The 17703-nt window shown below is 32.1% G+C and overlaps 1 protein-coding gene across 1 annotated transcript; it reads right to left on the bottom strand.

Moving 5' to 3' along the window:
* Window positions 1-2473: 2473 nt before the first annotated feature.
* LOC134253432 (nuclear protein MDM1-like) lies at window positions 2474-17409 on the bottom strand. Its single transcript, XM_062735954.1, has 20 exons — window positions 17289-17409; window positions 16194-16308; window positions 14142-14359; window positions 13436-13861; window positions 13059-13190; window positions 12468-12497; window positions 11295-11447; window positions 11028-11052; window positions 10665-10806; window positions 10199-10301; window positions 9224-9265; window positions 8554-8795; window positions 6748-6918; window positions 6318-6461; window positions 5764-5960; window positions 4499-4575; window positions 3937-4093; window positions 3477-3602; window positions 2550-2963; window positions 2474-2519 (listed from the first exon to the last, which is right to left on the bottom strand). The coding sequence occupies exons 1-19, from the start codon at window positions 17304-17306 to the stop codon at window positions 2815-2817; spliced, it is 2667 nt and encodes an 888-aa protein (XP_062591938.1). The 5' UTR covers window positions 17307-17409; the 3' UTR covers window positions 2474-2519; window positions 2550-2814.
* Between the last annotated feature and the right edge of the window lie 294 nt (window positions 17410-17703).

The following is a 17703-nucleotide window of genomic DNA, read 5'->3' as shown; positions in this document are numbered from 1 at the left end:
AATTATGAATATCTTCAATTTGGTAAACATTGGTAATTTAACAGTTGAACGATTTTCATACCATAACCGGAAGTCAAGTTTGAGTCTGCTTAACAAAAATCAAAATTGCATGTTTAACAAAACATTTGGCAATATTATGGAGTTTTAAGGGCTTTTTACTGTTCATCGTAAGTAATGCAACAATATTTCAAAAAATAAACTCTCCTTTCCTTTCGATGCTACGACTACTTGAAACCGCTTATGTACGCGTTTCCATTGCTCTAGCTGGAAAATTTCAATGTAAAGGTGATGGAGAGTTGCTGATGCGAAATTTCACTATATTACGCCTCAACAGGGTCTTACGTATCATACGGATTAAGGACAGTCCTTGTACCGGAAGTCCAAGGGTGGCAAAAGTGCTCTAAGTTAGAGAAAATTCGACCTAATCATCTGAAAAACGGGCTTTTAAAAATGCCAAAGAATAATTCCTTCGCTCAGATCTCGATATTAATCAACCTATTGTATCGTAGAAATTAAGCTGCAATTGTTGTTTAGGGCAGTCTTGTACATTTTACTTAAATGGCTGGGAGGGGGTGTTTTAACAGTCATATTTTACTTAGTAAAGTAAACAGATAAACATTTAACATTTTTATCAAATCTCTGCTGTTTTGAAAAGTGAGTTTAGTCTTACTTTATTCGCTTTTGAAAATCATCAGATAAAAAAATCAAACATTTGTAAATTACAGCTTGTTGCGTTTCTTTTGCGTGTCAGTATATAATGTCAATGATCTAAGTACATGTTTATAATGATAAAGAAAGGTGTATCTTCCAAAACGGTTAATTTCAGGGCCCCTGCGTTAGGGGTACTGCAGACGGTAGGGGGGAGGTACATAGCCTGAAACTAAATAATCTCTCTTTGATATTAATCAACCATTTCTGATGAAATTATATTTTATGATGAAATTTCCATAATATCGAAATAAGTGCCCCTCGGGTCAGTGGTACCTCTGGGTTGGTGTGCACAACTGGCGATTATAAAATGGAAATGCATTTTCTTGTTGTTACTCTGATCTACCTTTGGGTCAATTAAGTAACCAAAATAAGCATGCTAAGTGTATAGTTATGATAAACAATGGTTCCTCTTTCAAAATTGTTAATTTCAAGGCTAGTGGTTTAAAATTAGTCGAACCAAATTCAGTTGTTAGAAAGTTGTAACATGTTACTCAGGTGACCTATAAGGCCCATGGGCCTCTTGTTTTGTCTTCTTAAACCAAGTGCATTAGAATTACGATTACATTTAAACCACGCAGATGAATCTCAAAAAAAAAATTCAAAAAGAAAAATTTAAAATGAGAGCAGATAGCTGACAAATTTTTAGCATATTTTATGTTTTCAGGCTGACAGTAAACCCGCGATATACCTTAAGTGACGTGACAACCAGATTTCAAACCTATTTCGGATTTCTGAATGAATTATATTTTAGACTTTTCTTTTTTTTTTCTTCTTAAAAATCAAATATCTATATCACGACATATAACTGTTCTAAAATGTTCTTGTGCTATTTCGGATATTAATGACCGAGAAATAAATGTCTAGGCAGTTAAACGGCCAGGTATGGAAACAATAGAAAATCCATAGGCGCAACGTCAACTAATCTAACAATCCTCATAGATTAAGAATTATTTATTGTATATTTAGGGACAAAGGAATGTTGAAAATAAATGCAATAAAAATGTGTTTGCCCTTGTTTCTTGAACAAGGTGAATGTAAACACTTTAAACTTTCTATTCAAACTCTTCCTTAAATCAAAACAAAATCACCAGTTACATTTTAAGTATATATTCTTCTAAATATCTTTCTAACACGGATTTTAAGCATGCTCCAACAACTACACATAACAAATCTATGATTAGTACACTTAACACAAATATACAGGAAACAAAAATGTATATCTAGCAATGCAACCTTAAAACATTCATGCAACCTTTTAATTAATAACAATAACTTCAAATTATTCAATTGATGTCCTAGTGATGTAAAGATTGAAATATTTTAATGAGATTCAATGAAACAAATGAAACTTTAAATACATAAATAACTAAAATAAAACATGGAGTATATCTGTAAAAATAAAAGAAAAAAATCCATGATAAATTATACGGAGATGAAGCAATTATATACCAGTTATAGAATATACAAGTACAGTTATATGTACCTGTACAGATAAAGGTATCTAATTTCTTAAAATTTCATGGCAGATCTTATAAGTATGGGAGGGCTCAGGATATTAATAAATTTTCCTAGGATTTGAAAATTAATCCCTCAGTCTCTTTTAGGAAAGTTCAATTAAAAGAAATTATTTTTATCAGTTAAAGGCAATTCAATTTTAAAAGCAAGAAAAGGAAAGACAGAGGAAATAAAACATGTATTTGTAAAAAAATAAAATAAAATTTTTAAAAAATCTCATTATCATACACGAAAATGTTTACAAAATCACTCAGTTTAAAAACACTTTTAATGCCTCATTACAAGCTAAAATGCTATTATTAGAAATTCTGTGTAATTGTGACATAATTCTATGTCTCTGTGTAATTGTGACATAATTCTATGTCTCTCATTCATACTGTAAAAATTCTTTTTCTGTCCATCATCGTAATATATACTTAACATCTTTTGGTACCTGACATATATACTGAGCGTTCAATTTGCTGCCATAAACTATGGACGGAAGTTGACACATTAAGTGCAAAATAAAATAAAACATCCTACATCATACATGTATTTCAGTATCACAGTTCTGCTTTAGGTACACATGCACTAACACTAATAACTGTTTTATCGTGAAGCTATGCCATCTTTGCCCCAGAATTCCTTGGTGCGTTTCTGGGCTCTTTCGTAAACCTCTGACGCTAGAGAGCAGCTAGAAGCAACAGATCTGGCTGACAGGGATAGCACGTCATCGTCTATCCTTGGTATAGGTAATCCTGTAAAGACACAAATGTTAAGAGCTAGAATAAATATTTTCAGCTTTGTTATAAACATAATTATGATCAATCATTTATCATCCAAAATATGACAAATTAAAATGTTTACATGATGTATTAGTGAAGTCTAATCACATTCCTTTAATTGATGATGTATTTTGTCTTCAGAATTTCATTATTTTTCTTACGCTTAAAAAAAAATTCTAAGAAATACATGTAGTTGGTTATATGCACATGCATTTTACTGAATTAATTTTCCAGTTACAACTGTTACAATAACGTCACTTACTTTAATTTGCATTTTTGGGAATTATCATATCAAGAATATATACATGCTAAAAAAACTATCATTCAACATTCTTTTCATTATACTCTAATACATTGATAAACAAGGAAATGTGAAATGAAGTATATATAAACATACTTCCCCAAATAACAAGATGATAATACTAAGATTGCACGCCACTTTCTTGTCGGCATATGAATATATGTGAATTTAAAAGTAAATCTAACCTCCTTCAATGCCCCATGACATGGGCTTGTTGTAAGTCTGTCCGTATCCCTCATTGATTGCTTGCTGAGGTTCAAACTTTGTGGGCATTTTGCCTTTTCTTGCTGGTTTTTCTCCACTACTTACAGCTGGAGCAACAAACATCATAAACATCAGATATTTCTCTTTTTTAAGTTTCAGTTTTCAAGTATACAAGTCATATATTACGTAATGCATGTTAAAATCAAGTACAATACATTTTTTTGAAAAAATTTGTATCTAATTACTTAGAATAATAAATTTTATAATTACCGGTATAAGAGTTTAGTTAAAAGAGAAATGCTTGAAAAATTTGGAAAAAAGGAACCAATGTTATTGTCTTTGAATTCACTTAATTTTACTTCCAAAATTTATTTTAAAGGCAAACTAGTACTCATGAAACTTTGAATACAGTCTGAATCTATACAGTCACTAGGTACAAACCTTCAATGGTTGGCCTGATCTTGGCTGGGCTGTCTACAAACACCGTCTCTAAAGGTTTGTCTACGCTGACTTCATCGTCACGTAAGATGTGGGTGTCCTTGGAGGGTAGGCCAAATGTGGGAGATATCGAAATAGGGACTTGGGTAGCAACAAAAGGCTGAATTAAAATAAATATATATGTTATTTTAATTGATATCAGCAATGTAAACTGATAACTCTGGGCCATAATAAAAATATCACTATTTGTAGATGTAAATGAAAAATCTATTTGTCTTTCAATTTGCAAAAAGTCCTTTTATATGCAAGAATATTCATCAGATCCTAAATACTGAGTAACCCTATAAACTCCAAAAACATATCAAAGTTTTTTTTCAAATCATATGGCTGAACATATTTCTAAGGTCAATAGAAACTCAAACACCAAGTCCAAATAGTCATGAATAATGTGTTAGAAAACTTATACTCCTTTTAGATCTAAATGTTTAATTATCATTGTCTTTGCACAAATGTAAAAGTTAAATAGAAATCCTATCCATAAAATGATAAAATTATATGTATATACCGTTGTTTGACTTTGACCTGCCACAGGTTGAAATCTATCACTGCTGATAATTGTACCGACTTCATCATCATAAACATCTGAAAATTCACAAGTGACTAAGTTATCACTGAAAACATTTCTTATAATTTAAATGCACGAAACAACTATTTGTAAGATTTGCACAGTTTTTTTTAACAAACAGATATTATTTTATACCAAATATGTTTTTTTAAAAGAATGTTTTAAGGAAACAAAAGAATTAATTTTTTCCTATCAAAAATTTCTAATCACTTCATTTGTATTTCTCATTTTTATACACTTTCCAGAATTCAATTCAACTCAATGATTATTATTCTATATCAGTCAGGGGTGTGATCGAAATCCATCACTTCTAAAAATGATGGATTGTCGTCTCTTTTTTAAACTATGTGATTCCGTCATTTTTGTAAATATGACAAATTTTCGTCATATTTTTATTTCCGACAAAATGCCTCTATCATGGTTGTTTAACATCGAATTTTGAATTTCCCGCTTGAACAGCAGTGTCCTTTCATCCGGGTCACTGACTTCTACAGACCATGTGCGTTAGAACATCAACATAGAAGGTGAAAGTTATGGTTTAGTGGTAAAATGTCGAATTTTGGTAGATTTAATTCACCATTTTTACATGGCTTTTAGCCCTATAAAATCATATAGTAAACCGTCTGGAAGAATACGTACGTGTAGAGAAAAGTCTTGACAAAAAGTTAAAGCAATAAAAAAGTAGTGCGCCCCGTAAAACAAGCGAGATATTTCAGTGCGCCCAGACCCTCTATTTTGAAAAAAAGACAAAATATTGTCATTTTCGTCTTCTTCGCTATTTCATGCAAAAAAATTGACAAATAACTCTTTTACTCTTATTTTTGTTGGGAAATTCGTACTGTCAACATAACCAATATTGTAGTCAACTGTATTAGAGAAATCAAGTTTGTTTACGATGATTTTTGTCCTTTTTACGGTTGGTGGATCAAACATTTTTCAAAGAGATGTACCTTGGTATTCTAGAAACATTCTAAATTTTTATGACTGTTTTTCGTAATTTTCTTAAAAATGACGAGTTTTAGTCATAATAAAAATTTTATTTTACGACAAAAAATCGTCATTTCAAAAATGATGGATTTCCATCACACCCCTGACTGTATATTATACCTTGAGGCAATACAGTATACAGTTCTTTTCTTTCTGGTAAGTACGTGTGATACACGTTTAAAATATTTAAATGAAAATCAGTTTGAGGGATATCTTACCTTGAGGGGTGCACCATGACCTGCTGACTTTCATCTGGGATGATTTCTCTGGCCTTGGGGGTGAGGACAGAATGGCCCCTCCCACTACTGGTGTGGTCCTGTCTAGGTGATGTCTGGCACCAGCACTCTTTGACCTGAGCTTGGGGGTGGGGATTCTGCCTTTGTCAGAGGAGGGATCTGCTACAGGGGTTATGTCACTGTTGAAAAAGACATATAGGTCTGGAATAAATACTATTTTACTCATCTTTATATTTAAATTTTTTAAATCTTGTACAACTGATAAATAAATCTGCATTTTAATTTCATTCATTCAAATAAGACCAATGATCATAAACTGTTTATCCACACTTCTCATGTAATTCAAGCAAAAGAAGTCTTCCATAACTTCCCTTTTTGGGGAGGAAATCAAATCAAACCTCAATAATACTTTCTATATTCATTTCTCTAGCTCCTTGATGGAGTTACAAATTATGTATGTTCACTCAACTAGACATGTCTTATTCCTATTTTGACTCCTTCCAGTCTTTTCCCTCCCAATATGTTTCTATTCTCACCTTACATCTTCCTCTTCTCTCCTCCTCCTACCCCTCTGCTTCTTCCTTCCTCTTCGTTTCTCAGTCTTTTGAGGATAAATATCAGATCTGGAAATATCTGACCCCACATTGGACAACAAAGACACATTATCTTGGTCTGCTTCCCTGTTGAGAATAAAAAAAATATATAATCAAATAATTTGCTAATAACACGTTTCTTTCATATTCTTATTTATATAAAACTTAAGTTTCAAATCTAGCTGTATGAATAAGTCCTGAAATAGTTCTAGCATAAAAATTGAGGAAATTCAAACTTATTTTGACGAAAGTAAATATTTGTGTTTTGATTCCTTCATGCAAGCCCCTCTCCATCTATTCAATATCTATGAAACAAAGTATTGTTAATTCTTCAAACTCATGCATCCTACTTAACACACATGTTTAACCATACCTTGCTTCCTCTCTTTGCCACGCCTTCTTCCTGTGTTTCCTCTGCTTACTTCCCTTGGTAGCTGTGAGGTCTAAATGTTTCTCCGATACAAAGTCTGGTTTTCCTGCTTCCTCATCTGATCCCTCGTGAGCCATCATTGATATGTCATCCCCATTTCTATTGGCCATTGCTCTGTACAAAAATAAACAATAACATAATATGCACATGTATAAGCGTCATTATCACTTAGAGTATTCACTTCTGAATGTATAATAATAAACAGGTAAACAGATGAATAGATCTTTTGTACTAAACTATTGTTAACAAAAAGTCAACCATTGAAAATTAAATTTGACATTTTCCAAATCAATTTCCTGTCACAATTATTGAAAAAAATGTCTTGGTGTAATCATTAACTGGTACATGTAGTATTAGCACCAAATAAATAAAAAGACTGACTGCTAATAGAGAAATATTCCATATACAGTGTACATAAATTTGTATATATATACATACAACAAAAAAGAAGCAAATCATTACAATCAATTCAAACTACCCTTATTATATGTATTGAGTCTTAAATGCTTCTTTTTTTTTGTTCAAATTGATCTACCGATTACAAGGATATCTACCGGTAGAAGAAACAGCAAATCAAGGATACAATCACTAAGAACAGGGGAATACATACTCTGACAAAATACTCTTAGACTAGCGAAATAAACTAGCAAAAATCTAAACTATCAAATGCCATCCTACAAAGGAGTTAAAACTCGATATACATGTACAAGTGAATGTGCTAGAAGATAAACATGCATGCTATATATAACCATGATAACTTATAAGAAAGTCTGAATATTTGATATATATGTTTAATATGTATGTTGCTGTATCAAACTACAGTGTACTATAGTCAAGTTTCATGCCCTCTAACATGTCTATTGAGTAAATACAAGGTAAAGGAAGGGAGATCTACAATCTACTGTCTACGTGGACATACAATTGAAGTGGCTTGACTGTTTCTTTGGTTTGTCTCGAGTCCAATTTCTTGGAGCCTTTTGATGGCTTACTTTCCACAGCCTCAATACACATGATCTTAGTTGATGCTTGTGTTTCTTTGTTTTCTTGCTCATGAGTCTGTCCTTTTACAGTTTTGGAATCCAATTTATCAGGACTAAGGTTTTTATTCTGAGAGTTTTTACTTTCAATTTTTTCTGGTAAAGATTTTGATTTTTGTTGTGTCTGATTTCTTTCCTGCCTAATTTCAGTTTTATCAATTTTGGTTTGGTTGTGGCATTTTAAGTCTCGATCTTTGTTAAGAATTTTTATTTGGGATTTGCTTGCCTCCTTAGCAACTACTTTTTTGTTATCAGTATTTGTCAGTGTGGGCTTTGTTTCCTTAGAAACTGAAGGTTTGTCAGTATCCATTTTTGTGTGTGTTGGTTTTGCTTGTATAGCCCCTGGCTTTTCATTATCAGTACATGTATTTGTTTCTTCTGCTGTTTTTAACTCCTGCCTGAAAGTTTGCATACACATAAATGTGTATTCTTTTATTGTAAATAAATATGTTTCTCTAATAATTCAATACTTTTTAAATAAAAAAAAAAGTGAAAATATGTATTTTAATCATTCATCAAACACTTATAGATACAAAATACTCATACAACAGATTTTTTATAATGCATGCATTGCAGCATATTTACTATGGTTTCAACTGAAAACATGCTGAGCTCTTATTGATAAATCACGCAATCCATAAAATACACAAAAGTGAAATTTGTGAGGAAAAATCAAAACACAAATTTAAAGCAATTTTGTTAAGACACTTACTTTGCTCTTTCTCTGGCAGTCAAACCAGACTCGAGTGAGAGTGCTGAGAGTGTGCTTGATCCACTGCGAGCAGTACTCAGACTGTCCCAGGCTTGGGTCTGTTGAGCAATGAGCTGGACCAGGTGCTCGCGAGAGAAGTGGGTTCCCTGGGCTCGTTTCTTGTATTCAGCAGCTTTCTGTCGAAGCTCGATAACTTCAGCAAACCAGTTAGACAAGGCTGGGCCACTATTCACAGGTGCACTCTGAAAACAAAAGAAATATTTTTAAGTAAAATATTTATCATTAGATTATTTAGCTGATCTTCATGAAATTTCACAAATGTTGTAATCTCAATCCTGGTACTTTTATACCATTGTATTTGTATGAGCGTATCTTAAGGAAATACTTCCCGCTTTGTTTCAAAATAAAATATTGAAAAATGTTAGAGTAACTTGAAATGTTCTACAGGTTGAAATGTTGCATTTAATTTTAAAATAAAATATATTGCATTTATATTTGAAAAAGGTCTTCATTCAACATAAAAATGATTTTATTTGCCTACAAGTTAACTTTCAGGAAATAATGTTTTGAATAGAGCATCTTAAACAAAATGGTCTGCAAATTAAATATTTGTTTGCACATGAAGACATCACATACATGTCCATATATTTATTACTATTCAGTAGCCTACCTCCTTTACCTCTTTAACTGACTTTTCTTCCTCTGATAATGCCTAATAAAACAAGCCATCATATTTTAATGAAATGATCAGATGTGAAGCCTTAATTATACTTGCTTCAATAATGTAGCCCTCTTCCATTTTTTTCTCTCCAGAAAATATCAATTTTAAAAAAATCAAAGAGGGCTATGTTATTGTAGTTAAAAATTATACTAGATTCATTGCAGAACTACTTTGAAACTCAACTTTTCTTTTGTGTATCTCTAGCCTTGCGCTCTATTGTATGAAATTGTGAAATACTTTATGAACTGAATTGAAGGGTTTATGCAATGATTTTTGGATGTGCTGTATAATTATCATTAGAACACACCAAAGACCATTTGAAAAAAATCAAAATAAAATGCAATGTGTATTTCCTTTATCTGTTCAACTCCTATCTAAGATTTCATGAGAATAAAAGGAATACTGTACATGTACTTAAAAAAGTGGGCTTCATATTAAGTGCCTTTAGCACAAACAATGACTCACTAAATTCGTGAATACTGAGAAGAAAAAATCATTTATAAAATAAAAATCATGACAAACATGTGAGGTGCTAATTTATCATCACGCCAACAACTCCATACCCAGTGATTGTAAAATTAATAGTTAAGTAATCACATTTTACATTTAATTATTTTGATAAAATTTATCTGAAAAATGTCATCACAAATTGTTAATGTATAGTATTTTGCTTTACACATCACGAAATTAATTCAGAAATATTTTTGTTCCAAACTTCCCCAAAGATGTACATGAATTTAAAAAAGAAATTGATATGGAATATGTCAATGTAAGCTAAAAATTTGACTACCGGGTAGTATAAAAACGTTAACTGAGTGCAATTTTTGGAAGGGTGTGATATGTACAACTTAGCAGCAACACAAGGACATTACAAACACACTTCTGGTCAAGAACAGCAATAAAATCCCCCCACTCTTGACTTACTTTAGTTGGTTGAAGATGAGGGGGGAGAGCTCCATGCCACACCCCGTCATATTGATATTTGTTTGGGGATCGAAAGTTTGTGGCATATTCACTTCTTGGTCGCCTGAAAGGCAAAAAAACATATTGTTTTGGAACTAAATAAGCATTTGAATTTTGATTCAAATAACTTTAAAAACAAAAAATTATTTCTAGCAAAATCTTGAAATTTCAAAATATTTCTTTTTTATATTTTCTTATCATGTATTCTAATGCCATATTTATTTGATTATTAGTAAAAGCTTAATAAATACATAACAATCAACATTCTCTTATTCTTATTAATATATATATATATATTTTTTCAATTTTTCAGCATATCCAAGATAGATCTTATCTTAAAATCCAAGTTAGATCTTATCTTAAAGAAGTTTAATAGTTGTGATCTAGTGATCTTTATCAAGAAGACAATGAGATATTCCAAACTTACTTGAGTTTTCCTTGGTTAAGGGGTAGAGGACTAGGGACCTCTTTTGGTTCACCCTGTAGTTCAGATTCAATGGTCTGTCTTTTGTTGTCAGGGGAAATAACTGGACTACTACCAGCAGCAGGTCTCTTGTCCACCCGCAGTGCTAAAAAAAATTCATGCAACCTGAAAATGATCTGGCTTACATAACTCCTTTCCAATAGGATCATTCATATTCTTTTTTTTCCCTTTGGAATCCTAATTTTCTGAAATCTTTTGGATAGCCATTTTAGTTGAATGTAATCATAATATATCTTGCCTAAACATCTCTTTGAAATTTGAGGATTTACGATAAAATTGTATAGAAACAATCTTGTATATACATACATCCAGTGCTTTTACTTCTTCTGACCTTGAAATAAAAATACAGAAATCTAATATTGAAGATAGCAGCAAAATCTCAAGCATCAAATATATATAAACTTAATCAAAGAATTGTCTAAACATAAAATATCGTGGTTACAAATATAAAATTTTGCACATAAATATAATATATCTCTTGACGCATCTGTTTAAATATTTCCATGTAATACTTGTGCAGTGTAATGTTAGCCTTAATACTTTTATGAAGCATATCTTTGTTCCTTTTTTTACCTTTGACCTTTGTTTCTCTGTCCTTGGGACGGCCTTGAGGTCATCGCTGCTGACAGGTATGCTGTTGTACTCTTTGAACTGAGCCGCATACTCACTGTCCTTGACAAAGGTCCTCTTGGGAGGGATCAGCGCAGGATTACTGTTGTATACAACCTGTGGAAGGCAAGAATTTATAATTATCATAGTTACAATGAGGCAAACAAGGAAGGTCTCGTAAAATTCATTTGTCCATTATATTTAAATTGTGAAAAATGTCTCTATCTGAGTTTGCATTTATGTAAAGATATAGAGTAATTTTATTTTACAAATTTAGAGTCTTAATGATTTAGAGTGTATGACAAAACAAGTTTAATGCTGCACAATATATATATATATACTGTTCACAGAATAACTAACACTTAATACATATACATTCGAGAGAAATGAAATATTTTCATATAATATATATATTTCTGTAATGCATGTGCCATGATTATACATTGTACACTGATCAAGATCAAGAAATACATGTCTTTCAGGAGTCTAGTTTAAACTAATACAATGAAGTATAAATATATGAAGTACATGCATAAACATGAGTCAGTAAACTTGTTAAAGATATTACCCGGTAACATATTACCTTAAATCTGGAATCTTTTGCTGTAGATAAATTTTTAGCAAATTTGCGAGTTCATTTCATTTGAAAAAAATATTTTTCTTAAAAATAATTCAACAATAAGAAAATGTAAACAAAGTAGTTGTCATTCGCAAAATTTTGAAACGTAAAAACTAATCAATAGCATTTTGACCCAGATTCGCAAAATAAAATGGACGTAAAAATTTCCAGATTTACGGTATTACTAAATCATTAGATCTATGTTCATAATAACATAAATAGAATTGGAATGTCACAGAACATGTATTAGACAAGTATAACAAGAACATATCAATCTTAAAAAAAGGAAACAGAAAATAATACACATAAATTTAGTAAGTCTTTAGAACAAATCTAAATAAACTAGAGTTATCAACCTGATTAATATATTTTCCCAATAACCTCAGAGTAATGGTTAACCTTATATTCCAGGTTAACAATTTTACAATATAGGTTTGAATATAGAATATGCATGCAGGTTTATCAACATATAAGCCATTTAAAGCATGCAGAACATTATGGCTATATAAATACACAACCTTATTTTTACTCTCAGATGCTACAACTGCCTAAGGAAGCAAAACAAAACAATAATCAAAACAGAGTCAGCATTAATAACTTAGACTTAAAAAAAGAAATAGAGACGTACAGAATAAGAAGGCAAAGTTGGGATGATTAATTTTTTGTTTGTTTTTTTTTAAATTTAAATCTGCTTTATCTAACATGCAATCGCAGGTGCTTGACATTTTTAACCAAACATTTCTTTATTTTCATCAATAAAAATCTCCCATATTATAGTATGGGAGATTTTTTATTTATGAAAAGAAAGGTTAAAAACTTCACGCGCCTGTGCATGCAATCAATGTTTTAAATCAAATGCAAAGGATTACAAATCATTACATATCTAGAAGGAATGTTGCACGTACATATTCTTTTAAAAACATTTCAGGAAATCTATTAATAAACATTCTGTTAATAAACCAATATATTGCACATTAATTGTTATTTAAATGAAGAAAGTTAAAACATTCATTTATTATTTTCTTTGGCTGCAAATAACAATGGCATAGCTTCTAGTTGTGCAAAACACTGCAATCTCAAGGCCTACATAAAAATAAAGTTCAGAGTACCTGTTCTGCAGCCAGCACTGGTGAAGCTTTAGAACCGTCTTTCCAGCTAAAGGCCTTCTGGTACTCGGAAAATTTGTGTCTCCTTTGTCGGGGGGCCGTAACTCCTGTTTTGTACCTCAGGGAGTAATCCGCCTTAGATAGACATGATTTTAATTAAACTATGTAAAACTGAAATAAATTTCATTGACAATGTTTACTCACATCATCTAAGCTAGGTTTGAAATAGACAACTAATCTCTATTAAACTTTAAATTAACCCTTTACATTACACAATTTAAATGTTCTTTAACCATATCTATTAATGACTATATTAAAATTTTAAAACATTGCAATCAATTTAATTTTTAAATCTTAAACAATTCAAAAGGAACACATACCGGAGCTTCTGGTGCAGAATAGCCGACCCCTTTATCAAGGTTTGTCTGGGCGAACTCATTCATGGCCCCCACATCTTTGTCCTTGGCCCACGCCTTCACAGCTGACTCCATCTTGTTCTGGTCAATAGTTTTACTGAAGTCCTTCCTGGTCTCCTTCAACTGACTACGTGGCTTCTTCCTCTTGGCTTCTCTGTCCAGTTTGATGAATTTTTCTCTCAATGCAGCCTCTTTGTCTTTTAGGGCTACTTCCTTCACTAGACTGGAGTGCTCGTTCTTTTCCTTCCTTGGGGTCAGAGGGGTGCTGGGTGGATCTTCGGCCCTAGGTTTTCTGGGTGGGTCCTCCAACTTGGATCTTTGTCGGAATTTGGATGTATCCACAAATGGGGCTGGTGTTTCTTTGACAGTTTTTCTCAGATTTTCCTTTTCCTACAATACAGATTAAATATGAATATTTAGGTTTAGTCTATGTACAGATGTATAGACATGGGTAAACAGCAGATGAGTTCATTATATTTTTTAACTACATGTAGTTTTAAACCTTATAAGTATATTTGAAATATATACATGCATCTTTCATAAACACAGGAATAGCATTTGTGGTATTTTTCACCACAGACTTTCCAGTAAGAAGCAGCACCAGATTCAGAACATCTAGTTTTTAAAAGAAATTGCATGCAGACATTTCTAAATATACACATACATATACCTGCAGTTTTTGTTGTTTGGGTGGGGATGCTTCTCTGGCTTGGTGACTATGCCGTCCTTTAGATTTGTATCGGACATTCTCCGAGAACTTATCATTCCTTCCCAGCAGGGCAAAATCATCTGATGCTGAGTCCGGGAACTGATTGAAGTCAGTACTCAGGGTTGTAGGGGGGCCGGGGCAGTGCTTCTTCCTTTGTAAAGCTGGCTCCATAGTCATACCTAAAGCAATCATTATAACACTCACAATTGAAAAAGAAGCATATCCTTGCATTAATTTACATGTACAGTGAAACCTGTCTAATCCGACATGCACTGGGAGACAAATTTTGTGTCGGAAGAGACAGGGTGTCGGATTGCACAGTGTTATAAACAAGGAAAATACGAAAATGGGAAAGAAATTTAACGTCGGAATTCACAGTGTGTCGGAATATTCAGGTGTCGGATTAGACAGTTTTCACTGTACATGACAAAAGTGCAAAAATTAATTCAGTTGTAAAACACAGGAAACTTAATTTAGAAATAAACATTGTTTTTTTTTTTTTTAGATAGCTTTTAAATGCATGTGAATAGCTTTATCATTTCAAAACATAGTTGTGATTTTACACTATTATATGTATATTTTAGTCAATATATTTTTCTGAGTACAAAATATTCCATGTGTATAGTATGCATTGCCAAGACAAACCACGAAGCTGTGACAATGTAACACATACTGGCCACAACAAAATGAAGATGCATGCTGTTGTTTGTGACAATTACAGTACATGATGTACATCACTTTTTATTCACAAGAACTTTATTTTTGCATAATTACACAAGTGATCAGTCTACATGGTCTATCTGCTTGCAAATAATTGAATCTCATAATTTATCTATAATATTTTAAGGATTATGAATAACAAATACCAATTGAAATTTTGCAAAAATAAAGAAGTGACTTTTAGTATTAAATACAGTTGTACCTAATCTAAAGTGACAAACTGGTCAGATTGAAGATGTAGATAACTGAGACTATTATTACTGTTATTGTTAATACCTAGCTTGGTTGACTCCCTCCCTGCCGCCTCCACAGCTTGCTGAGGGAGGGGGTGGAAGGAGGCACTTTTCCTCGATTGTACTGGCAGATAATTCTGCTTATATTCTGTCTACAATGGATAAGATACAAGTCTCTAGCATGCATATGAGGCAAAATGAATATGATAACAGCATGATTTTTAGTATTTAATGAATTGTTTGTCTGCCCTCTTCAGACCAACTGACTAAAATTGACCTGACTCAATTTTTTTTCAACTTAATAATCCAAATGCTGCAGGAAAAAAAAATAGTTTTTATACTTTGCAGAAAACTGATTTTGAAAATTCAGCATTCAATGTTTTTTTGAAAAAAAATCTTTGAAAAAAATTTCCCATCTATAGCTACATGACCTACAGACCTAAATTTTTCATCTTCAGTTGCTCCGAGCAGGGCAAACAAACATTATTTTGAAGTTGGTCTAAATGAATCAACTTGTAAACTTAAAATGATTTTCTGGCAGTGAGTTTGACAAAAAACTTCATACAATAAAACATAAACAACAAACATTCAAAGGGATACAATAATAAGCATCACAATACCATGATACTGAAGCTAAATCATGCTAGATTCTTCATTTAAAATCAAATTGAAATGTGAAGTTAATAATTTTCACAAATGAAAAGACATATTTAATAAAATCAATGCAACGAGTCTTTTCATATACAGGTATATTTCATTTATCAAGTTTGTAGCAGGTAGCCTTTGAAGCCCAATATGAAGTATTCTTTATCATGTTTATACAAACCAAGTCAAAGAACTAGCTTACATAACATTATATGTTTAATGGCTATGACATGTACATAATATAAATAATGATATTCATATTTTTAAATAGATATATTCTCCCATTGCTAGACATTTGATCGATACTTTCTGGTAATGATTATGACACATGAGCCTAATTATATACAACACAAGCATGCCTAACACCCAAAAGCATCCACTATGAGTACTATCAATAGATTTTTTTCATATGTACCAAGTTCTACTGAACAGCAGCCAGCTGTCGGGGCCACCTGCTCAGGGGAAGGTCTGAAGCTCTTACTCCTGTAGGAGTCCAACCATTTATAATTTCTGTCATATTCTGATTTACCCTGACACCGAAAAATATCAAATTTTAAAATGCACAACTCATCAAAGTTCAAAATTATCATTTTTTATATGTTATATTTTCATTTGGTCATTTGATAATCATGTCTGACTCAATATGTGAACCCCACCCCCATCTACCAAGAATCTAGATCTGTTACTCTTGTATATTGCAGTGTATCTGCATGAGTTATGCATGTTCATGATGTAACAGACTCCAATTTTTTAATGTTAATTTTGTTGTCCCTCACTATCAAACCCATCCTTCAGTCTTCACCTCATTCCCTCCCCACTCGACCCTCTCCAAAAATATAATAAGGCTACATTTTTGCGGCTTTTACTGATCTTCCAAAGACCATTCATGATAATCCAATTATTTTAAGATTTAAAAAATCAACAACTTTCAAAGTGCTACAAGAGAACAATTGAAACCACTAATCTGTGATTAGAACAATGGATCATTTTTAAATCCCAGGTCTCTATTCAGTCCAAGTGCAGACATAGTAGTCTATGCATGTCGAAAGGACAGTACAAGTCAAAAATAAAAGATTGTTCTTTATAAACAAGCACATATACACATAAAACTTACAGATATATTCAATTTCTTAATCCTCATCTTTAATTAATTTGATTTGCACCTCCAATTGATTTGCTGGTGTTTGGATTAAAATTATAATAATTGCCGCTTTATAGGAATATGTTCAGACATGTTTACACTTGTGCGGTCAGGAGCAGCCAAAGGGAAGATAACACTTTTAAAGGCCTCAGATAACATCAGCAAGAGGCCGTAATTTATTTCATTATTTCTAACTTATCTCCCTATAAAATTTATTCACACAAAAAGGTCTTTGGAGTTAGGAACTGATACAACAAATCTCATTCTGATATTAACTGCAGGGTCTGCACAAGTGCACGAAGCGTAAATGATGTCAATTAATCGCCAAATGATACAATCTGCGCTAAAATTTAATAAGACCAATCTTACCTTAAAATGCACAGGCATTCTAAAATGATAAAATCGATGCTCCGTATATATTCAATGCAAAATTGGTTTAAAATAATTTAAATAATACTTTTGTTTACGTTTCGATACAATCCATTTCCGGTGCAACCAGCATACGCATGCGTAGTTGAAAAAGAAAGTAAACATATTTTTAAAATCTTCACAGTCACTTCTCTCATTTCCGAGGTGGTTGTTTACGGCACGTTTTTCAAACCATGAACTTAAACTAGATTGAGAACTTCCAAATTGATACAAATAGTTCAAAATTTGATATTTTAAAAATATTTTTAAAAAGAACAGAAAAGTCTTTCTTACAAAAAATTATCAAACCCCTTACCAAAAATATTGCCTTCTGCAAATATTTGCTTCAAACTTGTAGCAGACATTTCTGCAAGCT

The sequence above is a fragment of the Saccostrea cucullata genome, unplaced genomic scaffold, assembly GCF_032062105.1.
Source record: "Saccostrea cucullata isolate Sc308-1 unplaced genomic scaffold, CSIRO_AGI_Scuc_v1 ctg3061, whole genome shotgun sequence".
Lineage (NCBI taxonomy): Eukaryota > Metazoa > Mollusca > Bivalvia > Ostreida > Ostreidae > Saccostrea > Saccostrea cuccullata.
Note: the sequence above shows the minus strand (reverse complement) of the source record. Positions and strands in the feature narration are given on the sequence as shown.

Bases quoted from the DNA above. Each gene is read 5' to 3' on its own strand.
- LOC134253432 (XM_062735954.1), bottom strand. The intron at 10,302-10,664 runs GTAAGTTTGGAA...TTTGCCTTTCAG, and splicing joins CTTAACCAAGGAAAACTCAA to GCGACCAAGAAGTGAATATG. The intron at 2,964-3,476 runs GTTAGATTTACT...GTGTCTTTACAG, and splicing joins GTCATGGGGCATTGAAGGAG to GATTACCTATACCAAGGATA.